Here is a 14,014-nt window from a genome sequence, read left to right on the forward strand (position 1 = left end):
TTCCCCAATTTGTTAAATTCAGAAAATAAACAGTAGTTGAGCATTAAAATGTGCAGAAGTGTGTTCCCTTATTTTCACTTAGAAAAATCAGCAAAACATTTTGAGCAGAGGTGCCTAAACTTTTGCTTACCACTTAAATGTATATTCAGTACTGTGCAAAAGTCCTAAGAAAATTGCAGATTGTTTACAACATATATTACATTTATTTGGACAATAGTTGTATTTTTTACTGTAAAAAAATCCATATAGCAACAGAATCAATGCAAACAAACATTAATGCAGCAAAAAAACAAGAATTTCGTCTCATGAATTTGTTAAATTCGATCCCCAGCACACCTGATTTACTTTAATTAAGGATTGATAAGTCAAACCAGGTATGGGATGATTACAAGCTATAGCTTCCTTAGAGAGAGGTTTGGAAATGGATTAACAAAATCACTGACACACATAAAATCAATACGTATTATATTAAAGGGCCCATACCTTTGACCATTCACTCCTCATTCCATATGTTATCTGATGTTAAGATCATGCAGGCCTGATTCCATTCTAGACGCATGGTAGGATCTGATGATATGAAAACTAAGCCTATTTGGAATTAATTGTTTTTGTGATGTCATGAAAACCAACTAAATTACATATGTGTGCCTTTCAGCCTAAAGCAGTTTTGCTCTGCCCATTCACAATGAAATTAACAAGTGTGTTGGTCCAGACTGCTTTTTGAATGAGGCACAATAATGGGCAGCCAATCAGGACAGAGATTGTTCACATATACATCCTAAAAACAAATACAGCCTGTTTAGGAATAAAGAGAAGTTGGAATAAGTTATGTAAAAATCTATTATGGCATTCTTTGGTACATAAAACCATACAAACATCATAGGTACACCTCAGGGAAATAAAGTACTAGAAAAAGATATGGGCCTATTGTTCATATTTATTGTAATATTACTGTTTTTCTGAGCACCTATTTCTAAAAAATATAACTTCATTCTCTTTGTAAATTGTCATCCCTTTTGGGCTAATATTATTATATCGCTGTTGCCAGAAGAAAACCTTGTATCTCCAAAATGATACTTTACAGGAAAAGGAAAAAACCTGCTTTACTTTTAATGTAAGTCTATGGAACCAGAATTTTCTCCAAGTCATTTTGGGCCGTTTCATTTGGTCCAAATTATGTCAAAAACTGAAAAACAACAAAAATAGACATACTGCGTTTTCTTCCAAGGTTTTCTTGTAAGAGCGATATGCTATTACAGGATGTATTTTTATCAATATTTACATTATGTTTTTTAAATATTGGCCACTGAGTGTACAATATTATTATTATGTACAATCTATACTGACTGTCCCATAGATTGTTTGTATACCAATTTTAGAACATTTCCAAGAGACGTGCAGAGGATCCAATAGAAACTGCATTGCACAGGGTCCTGATTATAAAAAAGCCTCTGATAGCACCTAACAGACTCATTAGCTGATAAAGGTTGAATGTAATAAGACGTTACACTGCAGTTTTAATGGGGAAGTCAAGTCTTGAAAAAAAAATATTCTTTTAATTCATTTTTTATTTAACTCTAATTTAAGTGAACTTCAGTCTGAGTTTAGGCTACTCAACATGCCTCTGTTCTTAAGTTATACTGAATTCAATTTAGTAAACCTGAGCCTAGAGGTCAAGATTTTGTTTGTTACAGGTATTTCTAGAGTGATTGACTCCATATTAGCATATATAGTATAAATACATTTTTTTTAAATATAGATGGGTATGACAAAAGCAAACTGGACTAGTATAATTACAGGTACCTGCTGTGGCCATGATTAAAGACATAAAGGAAAGAAATGAGAGGGCAGACCTACATGGGAAGCTGCTATTTTGCTCTGACAAACACTCTGTATGGTTTTATTTTGTTATGTTTTTAAAATGGTAACATGAATGGGAAATTACACTGCATTTGCTTTCAGCATTGTGATGCATTTTCAATAAAAAACACTGTCAGGGAGGGTCTCTGTGGTAGCTGAGTGTTTGCACTCTATGTGCCTCATTCACCAACTGTTCTTAAGAAGTTTCTTCTTAAAACCCACTTAATGCAGTTTCACAAAGATTCTGAAAATGCATCACCAATGTTTTCTTATTTGGGATTTGTACTTAGGTAAAAACAGAATCTACACACACTCAGGAACACAAAGGTGCGAACAATTTTGTGGTTTAAGGACACGTCAAGAATCTGACGCAGACTTTTTCTTAGGACCTTTCTCAAGAACAAATGTAAGAAAAAACATAGGAAGATATTAGTGAATGAGACCCAAAAATAGACGGGGTGGTGGGAGGAGAAGGTGCAAAATAATATTATTTTTTCTGCCCACTGATTCCAAATGATGTAATCAAAAATCAGCAGATGTTTTTGAGACAAAGTCAATACATTTCTGTCAAATGTAGAGAAACTAAGAATTCTGTCATTAAAATGATATGATTTGATGTATTGTGCGTAATGTGACCAGAGACATTAACTAACAAGGTTAAAAAAAAAAACTCAATTTTGATTTCAGTTGACTTTAATATATAAATGGATAAATACATGGAAGCAGAAATCAGCTAATAATTTTGTGTGCTGTAGTGAGAATTTTAGGGGACTTCCAGACCAAAACCAGGACTAAAACTCACAAATACTGTATGTAAAATACAGATGTCCACACCAGTACCATCGCTGAAACTGCGGAGGAAAACATTTACAGGTTGTGTCATTACAGGAGCCCATTCACATTTGTTATCTGATGTTAAGATCATGCAGGCCTGATTCCACATAGAGACCAGTGGTGGGATCTGAGTGTACAGTCAGGTGTTTGTTAAGATTACATTTCTTAGTGAACCCTTTGCCGCATTTGACACAGATGAAGGGTTTTTCTCCAGTGTGAGTTCGCTGGTGCATGTCCAGAGTGCATTTCTGAATGAAACCTTTCCCGCAGTGCAGACAACGATATGGCTTCTCTCCAGTGTGTGTACGTTGATGCGTATACAAGTGGCCCTTCTGTGCATACCTCTTACCACAAAGCATGCACCTAAAAGGTTTCTCACCCGTGTGGCTCCGCTCGTGTATTTCGAGTTGACTGAAACACTTGAAGCGCTTGGAACAGTGCGGGCAAACGAACCGTTTCTCGCCTGAAAAGCTGGACGTGGTGAAGGTCCTTATGGACCTAGGGAGAAGAAAACTCTGTGAGGTGGTAAAGTCTGTAATTTTGGTTCCAGTGCTTGCTTGTACTTGTAAAGTTGGTCCTTCCTGGTCACATGAATTATCTTCAAGTGAGGTTCTGTCCAACGGATCAGCTGAACAAGTGGTCTTGACAGTCTGGATGCCTCTCTCAGCAGTGTCACCAGTAAGATGACTGATGGTAGATGATATTTCTTCAGCACTAGTAGAGCCTGTGACACCAGCTGCTGTAAGGAAAAAAATTAAATGTTTATTAACTAAAAGCAAATGATATATCTTGAGTTTCATTTCTGCTATATGTGTCTTATGATTGCAAAAATTAACCGAAATCTCACTACTGCACGGAGTTCAAGACTTAAAATATAACAAAATGCTAAAATGCCATGGATGCGCCATCATTAAAACATAAAAAATCAAACTCACTCTTCTCCCTCGGGTTTCGTTCTCCTATTTCACAGTTCCATAAATCCATTCCATCTGGCTCCTGTTTGATAGGTAATTCAGAGGGCTGCTTTTCCTCATGATGCTGCCGAACACAGTCACTTTGATTTTCTCGATCAGCCTATGTAACAGTACAAGGCATTGAAACCATTCATTAAAAATTATAAATAAAAACATAATAAATTATTAATACTTTTTACAAAAGACGATAGTCACTTTTGTGTTTTCCTTCATTTTTTTTCAAATAATTTTGCTGGTTTTTTGTGTTTTTTCCTGCTAAACATAAATGATCAAAACAACTTGTACAATATAAGCTTCTGCTGAGCAGAACTAAATTCATTTTCAGGTTAAAAATGGTTCTGTACAACTGCAAACCAGCAATCAGCTCAACAAGGTCATGTCTCCAGGTTTCTGTGTGAATTATGAATGAGTATTTTAATGTATTCACAGCAAAAATCTGTTTTTTACTAATTAGCTTGGTCACTAGGGGATACACTGACATGGGAATTGTGGGCCGATGCGGACGTCTGATTTTTCCACATACTTATCAGTGTCAATACAGAAACACATAGAAATCAGAACTTCAACTACTTGGATTAACATTTCAGGTAAATATTTTATGTATTTCGAATAAAATGGAGATATTTTAAGCACAGTTCTCATGGAGTGCAATAAATATGTCATCAAATATCAGGGTGAATCATTGGTCTAATCCAAATAATATATTATAATCCAATAATCCATTTATGTATAGCTTTTTTAATGCCAGTATCTGCTGATATCGATATGATTCAGATAGCATTGTGCATCCCTCTACTCTGACCAAACTAGCTTCAGTTAATCTGTTCCCACAACATTGAAAAAAGCGTGCAGAACTAAAAAAGTCACCAGAGAGTTAAAAGATTAGGATTACAGTGTTCTATTCTTTATATTTAATGAAGATGCATTGGCCTAATAGTAGGCCTAGAATTTCTAAAAGCAATTGTGTTCTCATTCTTTGCCCTGTCAAACCTCTTGAGAGAAGTTATGTGAGATCATTTCTACACCATATCACAGTTCAGCAGTACTGATGTGTGATACAAATAAACCATCAAAATCAACAGCATTTTTAATTAACTCTAAAAATTAGAAAGATGTTTTGCAGGAATGTTTTTGCAGGAAAAACACCAGATACTTGACACATTTTGGGACCTTACTGTAAATAATAATCTAAGCTTTATACAGCATTTTGCTAGTGTGTAAAACTTACCTGGTCCTTTTTAGGTTCCCCCGAGCTCTCTCCCAAAGCAGAATCACATCTATTTGACTCCTCCAGGTCACCCTCTCTAAAAAATTATAATCAAGTTTAGGAGAATTGTAAGGTGAAATCAACTGCTGCATTGCAATACATGTTCATGAAGAATAAAACACTGTGAGAGAATTTGCATTACACAGCAGCATTAAAGGGGAATTCCACTGATTTATCAAAAATTCTGCAAAATTCAGTATTTAGGATCTAAAAAAGCCACAGTAGTGGTGATAGGAACCAGACATCCACCTCTAAAAGCTCCCTCACATAAAGTTAATTATATGAAAATGATCAAATTTGCTGCCTGATGTCTGAGACATTGTGATAGTTTTAAGAGAAGAATTTGACCTGAAATGTATTTTTAAGATACAGAGAAGTACCTGCAGGGTGTTGTGAGGCAAAATAGTTCCCCAAGTTTATGATGCATCACTAATTTACCATCATCAACATTAACATTACATATAAAAACCCAGCAGACACATGTAAGTTCACTGGAAGCTTTGAATGATGAGTAAAATGGCTATATTTGTGTGGTAGACATTGCGACCCCTGGTTCCTATCATCACCACTGAAAAGAAATCTGAGTCTGTAAGTTTCTCTATAATGAACCTTTTGATATCAAACCACTCTGAACGACTTTGTTTACATCTCAGCGATGGACTTAAACAGAAATTTTGAAAAATCGGTGGAATTCCCCTGTAATAATCAGACTTAAAAACATTACTACCTTTTAATGCGTGGCTGTCTCTCTGTCCTGTGAGACAGTGGTACCAGGCAGTGCTCTTGCACTGATGTGAGCAGCACTGCTGCTTCTCCACCGTTTCCGTTTCCAACCTGCTGCTGGTTCTGAATCCCCTCCTGCACCAGCATGTGCTCCATCAGCTGCAGTCTTTTCCTCAGAGTGTCAATCTCATGGTGACTGCGGGCCACTTCCGACCGCAGTATTTTGCACTCCATATCGACAAGTTTACTTATCTGTAAAATAGCTGTTTTGGCTAACGTTTCCATAATGGAGGCTAACTGAGTCTGAAAAGAGGGCAGAGTAGTCGGCATATTTGCTTATAATGGGTAAAAACCAGGCTCACGGATAAACAGGGGAATTCTGCGAATAAATGTATCCTCATGCAAAAAAACAAAATATTCTGCTACACTACGAACAATGAACGACCAACTGTAAAACTTGTGTTTTGGTCACTCATGCAATCCCCTCCTCTGCAGCTTCCTCCCAACGTCAGTACCGTAGAGCAAAGCCTATCATGATTGGACCTATAAACAAATAATTTCGATGGTCGGTGAACTGTCTTTGCCTTACATTGGCGCATTATCGCCATCTAATGAACTGGAGAAGCGAGAAGCCCTAAAAGACTACAACTACCATCCTGTATCAGCAAAACGTCACCCGCTTCCTATGCGCTGATTGGCTGCGGTGACATCGAGTGAGGAAGAGACAGGGGTGAACGGGCACGGTGAACTTCATACAAATCCTCCTGGGTAAATGTGAATTATTCTGACAGGTTTTATGCGATATCATGTTTGTATCGAGCTTATAGACGTGTTTTCATAGCTTTTTGTCCACCTCTGTCTGTTCGTGTTCCTCTCCGGATCCTAGGCTCAGCCAGTCCAGGCAAGAAGGTTACGCTGACTGAGCTCAATTGCTCATTTGGCAAAGCTGGACTTTTCCACTAGTTTCAACTAAAAAAGTAATAATTTAAGCGTTCAGAGGTTCCTTTCTGGCTTCTGTCCGAGCTCCCCTCCACCTTTAAAATTCATATTCAACTCCTGCGGTCTTCTCTTGCCCTCCCATAGCACTGCGACGGCTGCACAATATATCATTTGTTTATCATTATCGCAATATCGCCTTTGCCGATACTCAGTTTAGTAACTGACTGCTTTTAGTTATATATTAAGTAAAATTGTGTATCAACAAAGTTCCGAGATTCTTTTTAATATGCTTTCATTGTCTTATTTGGTCCACTGCTGCCCCCACAATTTTTTTCAAACGTATTCTTCAAAAATTGTAAAGTAAGACTGTATTCTGAATATTGTCATTTCAAAATGTAATGTGGACTGAATACTGATACTTAATATCTGTATTCTGAGTATCTATTCCCAATACTTATACGCCAATACATCCTAACTCTGGTGACACTGGTATCACTGAAGGCTTTAATGTGAAGTTAAATAAACCACCTAACAATCATTATGGAGATCCTTACATAATCCTTGATGATTCTAGTGTTTCTGTTGGTGGTGGGATAAATCAAGGCGCTCAGGTGAGCCAACAGACGTACATAAATTTAATCATAAAATATTGGTCAGTATGTAAACAGTTCAGCTGTGTGCGCAGGGCATATTGCAGTGTTTAAAAGTAGCAGTATAATCATTCCCAAGAGCAGGTAGGACAGAACGGTTAGTCATTTTTACATCGAAAAAAGAGTGAAAATTTCAAAATGCAAGAGCTTATTCAATTTTGTCTTAACAAGGTTAAAGTGGGGAGGTTTAACCTAATAACGCAGAGTTCATGAGCTGTCTGACATTACATTCTGCATTCAAAAATGGATGTGCGGGAGCTTAATTTATAGAAACCTATCACATTTAAACTGCTATGTTGGTCAAAATAATTGCAATTACATGTTTTCTCCAAGTCGTTCAGCACTAATGTCAAGTCGTATTTGGTGTTATTATTACTACTGGATTTCAAATTTGCAGACATACACCTGTCAGAGGAAATCCTTAAACTGATTGATCTGCCTTTCATACAGCTTTTCTCTGTACTTCTTTTTCAGGCAACGATGTCAGGCCGAAGAGTGGTAGTGTTCTTGTCGGCGGCGGAACTTGGGCCGGCCCTGGCCCAGCTGGTGGCCTCTCGAGCTGAGAAGGCCCTGAGCAGCGGAGCTTGTTCTTTTTCCCTGGGTCTCTCTGGGGGGAGTCTGGTGTCCATTCTAAGTAAGGAGCTGCCTGCAGTGCCGAACCTAGACTGCAGCCGATGGCTGGTGGGGTTCTGCGATGAGAGGCTGGTTCCGTTTGATGATCCTGAGAGCACATATGGTCTTTACAAGGTAATTGGGATAATGTGGAAGAAATTTCTGAATAAATCAGAATACAGTAAAATCTCAGAGTCACAATTAATTCCCCGAATAGGGTATTGTTACTTTTCACTCGTTAACAGAGAACAAAGGAGTTACAATTCAGTGGTTACACCTAATTGTGAAATGAATAAACGTGAAAGTGTTAACATATATGCATAATTAATGACAAGGAAGGAAGCTCTTATATGGTTAAAAAGTCTTCTTACTCCTGGTGTCTTTGAGAGAAAGCTAGTCTGCAACCTCAAGGCCACTTGAACAATGATTCACTGTAACTCTTGTCGGCTAGCGAGACCTCAGGAAAAGAAAACATGAGATAAGACCCAGGCAAAATGTGAGGAGTAGGTAATTTGTACCTTTCTTGCACCCAAAGACCAGTGATAATCCACCCTAAAATTTAAGAGTAACATATATCATCTAAAACATACATATACCATGACAATGTAAGTAGTGTGACTGGCTGTATTAATTCCATATATCATAAGTGGAGTTTCTGGATACATATTTCACAGGTAAAATGTTTGGTTATAAAACCACAGTATGCACTGAAAAAGTAAAGCACTGAATTTATTTAATTCCATTTACATCTTTTCCACATGGATAAAATACACACACATTTTGTAAGCTGCTTATGGATAAAAAAGTCAACACAATTATTTCCGAAAGCAAGCTGAAGGACGAAACTGTGTTAGTATAATGTACTTTATTAGAGATGCTCAATTATATGGGTATCATATCAGAATTGTTAGTATTTAATTAAAACAAATTACCAGCATCGGATAGATTTTTAGATTTGGCCGGTATTTTAAACCAACACTTGTTGACATATTTATTACACTCTTGATAAGCAGAACTTTTAGCCCATGCTGGGTTACTGTGCTAAAATATCTGCACTTGTAACCTATACAATTATTTTCTTCAATGTTAATCCAGGTGGATGTAATCCCAATTTCTACATTTTATTCATGTTTAGATACCGAAGTCAGCAGATATGTAGCCTACAAAAATAGTCATAGGCATTGGTCCACTATTCCTGTGTCTATCTATTTTATTCATGTAGAAATGATGTACATATTTTAAACAAATAAACTTTTTCAGTGTTAATACATGAATTTAAAAGTTCTATCAGAGCCTCATAAATGAGGTCAGTGTGAGCACATGGTCTGCAATGACCTGTTTTGTTCTTTGTTTTAGAATCAGTTGTTCTCCAAAATCAACATTTCAGAGGATCGGGTTCTTGCAATAGACCCCTCCTTACCAGTGTCGGAGTGCGCAGATGACTATGCCAGCAAACTCAGTAAGGTACTGTTATCACAAAATCTCTCTGATTTGCAGCAACATACTTCGTCAGTCTGATTCAGACTGTCAGTTTGGGTTTCCCTCGTGAGTAACTGCTGATGGTTTTGCAGGCTTTCAATACAGAACAAATGCCAGTATTTGATATGTTGTTGCTTGGCATGGGACCTGATGGACATACATGCTCGCTCTTCCCAGATCATCCTTTATTGCAGGTGAGATTATAAATCTCAGATTTATTTGTGTGTCATATTCAGGCCTGGCAAGGAATTAGTCCAGATTTAAAAGGAGAATTCAACAGATTTTTTCCAATCTTAGAGATGTAAACAAAGTGATTCAGAATAAAATGTGAAATGATTCATTGCTGACAAATTTACTGACTCAGATTTCTTTACAGTGGTGGTGATAGGAATTGGGGGTTGCAATGTCTCCAACACAAATATAGCTAATTTATTTAATATCCAAAGTGATCTGTGGACCTACATGTGTCTTCTGAGTTTCTATAAGTAATGTTGATTATGGTAAAATGGTGGTAAATCTGGAAACTACTTTGCCTTATAATGCCCTGCCTATACTGCTCATCACTAAATTAATATTAAAAAATTAGGCCAAAAACTGATCTGAAAACTATTATAAAACACTGTGACAGGATGTGAAATCATATTGCGTATTCATAACCATTTCATCTACTAACTGTCTGTGAGGGAGGCTTTAGAGGCATTAAACTCTTCTGTTGTCTGGTTCCTAACACCAACACTATAAACAGTTATAACTCAGCTTCTCTAAAATGCAGCACTTCACAACAAACCACTCTGAATGACTTTGTTTACATCGTAATGATCTAGTTATGTAGAGGTTTTGACAAATCAGTGGAGTTCCCCTTTAATGGCTGTTGTTTATATGTTCCAAAATGCATAATCTTAGTCACATATAAAGGAAGTAGTTGAAGGGGAATTCCATCAGTCTTTTTTCAAATTTCTACATTAGTCAATCATTTGGCTGTTAACAAAGTCATACAAAGTTTGTTTGATTTGAAATGGATCATTGTAGAGAATCTTACTGTCTCAGATTTTCTTTACAGTGGTAGTGAAACAGAAACAGAGATTACAAAATCCACAATGCAAATATAGCCATTTTATTTACTATCCAAAACCACCAGTGAACCTACACATCATCTAAGTTCTTTTACATAATGTTGTTGATGATAAAATAGTGGTAAATCTGAAGGGGACCGTTTTGCCTTGCAGCACCCTGCATGTGCCCATCCACCATGAAAGGATTTTAAAACATTCAACATTTTAAGCCAAAACTAAATGCATGTCTCCAGCATCATGCAACATATAACATTTCATGTGATAACTCACTGTGTGGTAGTTTTTAGAGGCCTTAAACTGTTTGGCATAAAACGCTTGACTTACTGTTTATGGTTTATGTGGTCTAAGATTGGAATCGACACAACTGTGATTGGCTGAAAGATAGTAGTCATTGAAGTGAATTGCAGTGAAATTGTATGCGGCCAGTATTTAGTCCTGAGTAGTTATTCTGTGTTATGATCACAGTATCTGATTTCAGTGCTTTCTTACCACATGACTTAGATTGAAACAAACCCACGTATTATGTAAATTCTGACTGAAACCCACCCGTTCATCACTGCTCTTTAACTGCAAAAGGGGAATATGGGCCTCATCTATAAATATTATGATCTAAAATGGAAACTAGTTATTAAGGACTACATGTACATAAACAGTGTTATATGTGCCATAACCAGTTTTAGGCTCCAAAGATTTTGATGATTTCACTATATGTTCTACATCATGCTATTCTTCTTTGTCGATATGTTTTTTCCTCACATGGTGTGACAACTTTGGTGTGTCTGTTGTTAGTCTGAGGGTGCAAAAAAGTTGTTTGTATAATCTCTGCTGCCTGCAAAAAGTGTAATAGTAAATGAGCATTTGGTTTTGGATGATCCATCTGGTCAGATTGCATACAGTACTGTGCAAATGTCAGATACCCATGTTTGTTTATTTAATTTCCAGTCAAAATGGAAATTAAATACCAGTTGTTCATTTTTCAGAAGATCTTTCTGAGAAGATTAGATTTAAGATAATCCACTTGCATAAGGTAGGAAAAAGACAAAGGAAAATAAGTTGAAAAAAGGAGTTTCCAAAACTGTAGTTCAAAAAATGATTAAAAAATACAGAGAAAATGGGACTCATAACAACCACCCGCAAGACCTGGTAGACCATCAAAACTGTCTCCATCAGAAACAGGACTGAAAGCTTTCATCTTTGAGAGAGAGGAGAAAATCAAGCTCCATTCTTGCTTCAGATCTGAAAAAATCCACAGTTTTTTCTGTCCATCCTTCCACTGTGAGAAGACAACTCAGCACTATGGGTCTGAAAGGATGTGTAGCTGTCAAGAAGCCTCACTGAGAAAAGGAAATAGACATAAAAGAAGAAAAAATGCAAATCAAACAAAGAAGAATGTGTTTGGGATTACTTATGGAGTGGAAAACACAACCAACTTCTGAGAAAAGGACATAGACAAAACTTGCAAATCAAAAAAGAAGCAGCTGGTATTCTCAGAAAACTGGACTGACCGCCTCAGAGCCAGACCTCAACATCATTGGATATATTTAGGATTACTTGTGCGACCAACTTCTAAGACTGAACATTGGAGGTGTGGAAAACTTGAAAAACTAAAAGCAAATCTCCTGAAAGGAATGGAAGCTGTAATAAAGGTACAGTGTGGACGCATTAAATACTGAATATATGATTTTGTAATTAGTTGTTACTAATTTTGTGTTTTCTGCTTTTTTTCCTGACACTAAAAAATTAATAACTTGTATTTAGCAAACATTTTGACTGGAAATGAAATAAATAAAAGGTAGTCTCTGACTTTTACACAATACTGTGTGGTATTTGTAACAGCACTGACAAACAGACAATATTTGCACTGTTTGTCCACCAAGTAGTTGCTTTAGAAGCCACAGAGAAAACAGTTGCTTAGTACTTATCAGTTAATGCTAATATTATTACTTGCAACTTGATTCAGTGGCCATTTACAAAACAAATACATGCATATACCTCAACCCCTTAAATTGTAGGCTTATTATTTAATTATTTTTATTAATTACTAGTTAACTAGTATGGAGATTATGCAGCTGTGAGAGTGAGAAATTGATATTTGGACCCACATATGGACACTTTCACTGAGGGCTGGTGTGGCTGCAGATTTTCGCTCCAAACAAGCTGAAGCACACCTGATTCTACTTGTTTAATCAGATGGTCAAACATTTCATCAGGTGACCTCCTGCATTGTTGGAGTGAAAACCTGCAGCCCCACCGGCCCTCTGCGGATGATTGGACACCCCTGCTTTAAGACGTTTAAAACATTAAAGATTATAAGATTCTGCCTTGTTGCCCTCATTACAATATTTGCTAACTCGTTTCTTTCACAGGAAAGCCAGAAAACAGTGGCCCCCATCAGTGACTCACCTAAACCGCCCCCTCAGCGTGTGACCCTCACACTGCCCATGGTAAATGCCGCACGTTGTGTGGTCTTTGTGTCCACTGGGGGCAGCAAAGCGCCTGTGCTAAAGGTACTTCAAGATACAGAACTTTTTTCTAGATACAGAACTTTTTTCAGGATGCTCATGTTGTCTCGATTTTTGCAAGGATATCTAGATCCAGTATCATTTCGAAGTGGAACTGTGTACAGTTGTGCAAGAGTAAGACAAAAAACAGTGTAAACACTAAAAAAAAACCCCACTGTAACCATGTTTCAGATTACACTTTATGCCTGCCCACTTCCTTACTTACATTTTTTTTTTCTTATCTTCTACAGCAAGTACTGGAGGGTGGACAGGGTCCAATACTGCCTGCAGCCCTTGTTACACCCACTCAGGGAGAGCTTTTCTGGCTGGTAGATGAACCAGCAGCAGCCTCCCTAACTCTGGAGGTGGAAAGACCAAGCCCTGGTGCCAAGTTATAACTTGAAGAATACACAAGGTCTCATCCTCATTGTGTCTACGCTGTTCCTGAGTTTTACAAAGAGATGTACCTTAGTGGATGACCATCACTCTAGAAGGGAACACAGTTATTCTTAGTGAATATGTTTACATTCCAGTATCCTCTGTTGGGACAAGTTGAAATTAAGCACTGAAACTTTGTGAAGAAAACATGGTTAAAGTAAAAACTGAAACTGCTTTTTGTGTTGTCTTTGGGTCAGAACCATGTGTTTTGGTGAGGCTATTTTAAAAAAAGCTTCTGGCTTTAAATGGCTGTACAGGTTTTTTTTGTTTTTGTAGCAAACTAAACCGTAGTGTCTCATACAAAGTAACTAAATCAAAAATGAAAAGTGTCAGAGCAGGAGATGCATTTTCTCAGCTCCATGTTCTTAAAAATGAGATAATTTATTAGCAATGCTCTGAGGATTCAAAGGCAGCGGTGCTCAAACTGAGTGCTGTACAACGAGTGGCACTTACTGTCCACAAAGTGTGTTTTAGACTGAAAAAGCTTGAGAGCCCTGTTTTTACTTTTTACAGTTGTCTTCATGTTTACAGTACTCTGTAAAAGTCAGAGACCACCCTGCATTGATTTTCAGTCAAAATGGCTTTTCAAGTACATTTTTCACTAGCAGGAAAAACAGGTAACATTTCGCTGTTGTCTGAAGAAACCTTGTATCTCCAAAATGAT

At 37.2% G+C, this 14,014-nt stretch overlaps 2 protein-coding genes across 3 annotated transcripts; one reads left to right on the forward strand and one right to left on the reverse strand.

The window, feature by feature from the left end:
• Positions 1-2,552: 2,552 nt before the first annotated feature.
• On the reverse strand, positions 2,553-6,261 carry LOC118806117 (histone-lysine N-methyltransferase PRDM9-like). 2 transcript variants are annotated; one of them, XM_036567463.1, is made up of 4 exons: positions 5,663-6,261; positions 4,897-4,972; positions 3,630-3,768; positions 2,553-3,430 (listed from the first exon to the last, which is right to left on the reverse strand). In XM_036567463.1, exons 1-4 carry the CDS (start codon positions 5,986-5,988, stop codon positions 2,766-2,768), a joined length of 1,206 nt encoding a protein of 401 aa, XP_036423356.1. In that variant the 5' UTR covers positions 5,989-6,261; the 3' UTR covers positions 2,553-2,765. The 2 variants fall into 2 exon arrangements, with proteins under 2 accessions (XP_036423356.1, XP_036423355.1); XM_036567462.1 differs by having other exon boundaries at positions 2,553-3,433; positions 5,663-6,255.
• A 76-nt stretch (positions 6,262-6,337) lies between these two features.
• pgls (6-phosphogluconolactonase) lies at positions 6,338-13,520 on the forward strand. The gene is made up of 6 exons (XM_036567464.1): positions 6,338-6,426; positions 7,722-7,994; positions 9,216-9,323; positions 9,431-9,532; positions 12,778-12,918; positions 13,164-13,520. The coding sequence occupies exons 2-6, from the start codon at positions 7,728-7,730 to the stop codon at positions 13,308-13,310; spliced, it is 765 nt and encodes a 254-aa protein (XP_036423357.1). The 5' UTR covers positions 6,338-6,426; positions 7,722-7,727; the 3' UTR covers positions 13,311-13,520.
• The last annotated feature ends 494 nt before the right edge of the window (positions 13,521-14,014 follow it).

Source organism: Colossoma macropomum, unplaced genomic scaffold (assembly GCF_904425465.1).
Source record: "Colossoma macropomum unplaced genomic scaffold, Colossoma_macropomum, whole genome shotgun sequence".
In the NCBI taxonomy this organism is placed as follows: domain Eukaryota; kingdom Metazoa; phylum Chordata; class Actinopteri; order Characiformes; family Serrasalmidae; genus Colossoma; species Colossoma macropomum.

Coding starts and splice junctions, on each gene's coding strand:
- LOC118806117 (XM_036567462.1), bottom strand. CDS start 5,988: ATGCCGACTACTCTGCCCTCTTTTCAGACTCAGTTAGCCTCCATTATG. Junction 4,973..5,662: donor AGACAGCCACGCATTAAAAG/GTAGTAATGTTT, acceptor ATAATTTTTTAG/AGAGGGTGACCTGGAGGAGT. Junction 3,434..3,629: donor ACGAAACCCGAGGGAGAAGA/GTGAGTTTGATT, acceptor TTTTCCTTACAG/CAGCTGGTGTCACAGGCTCT.
- pgls (XM_036567464.1), top strand. CDS start 7,728: ATGTCAGGCCGAAGAGTGGTAGTGTTCTTGTCGGCGGCGGAACTTGGG. Junction 7,995..9,215: donor GCACATATGGTCTTTACAAG/GTAATTGGGATA, acceptor TCTTTGTTTTAG/AATCAGTTGTTCTCCAAAAT. Junction 9,324..9,430: donor ATGCCAGCAAACTCAGTAAG/GTACTGTTATCA, acceptor ATGGTTTTGCAG/GCTTTCAATACAGAACAAAT.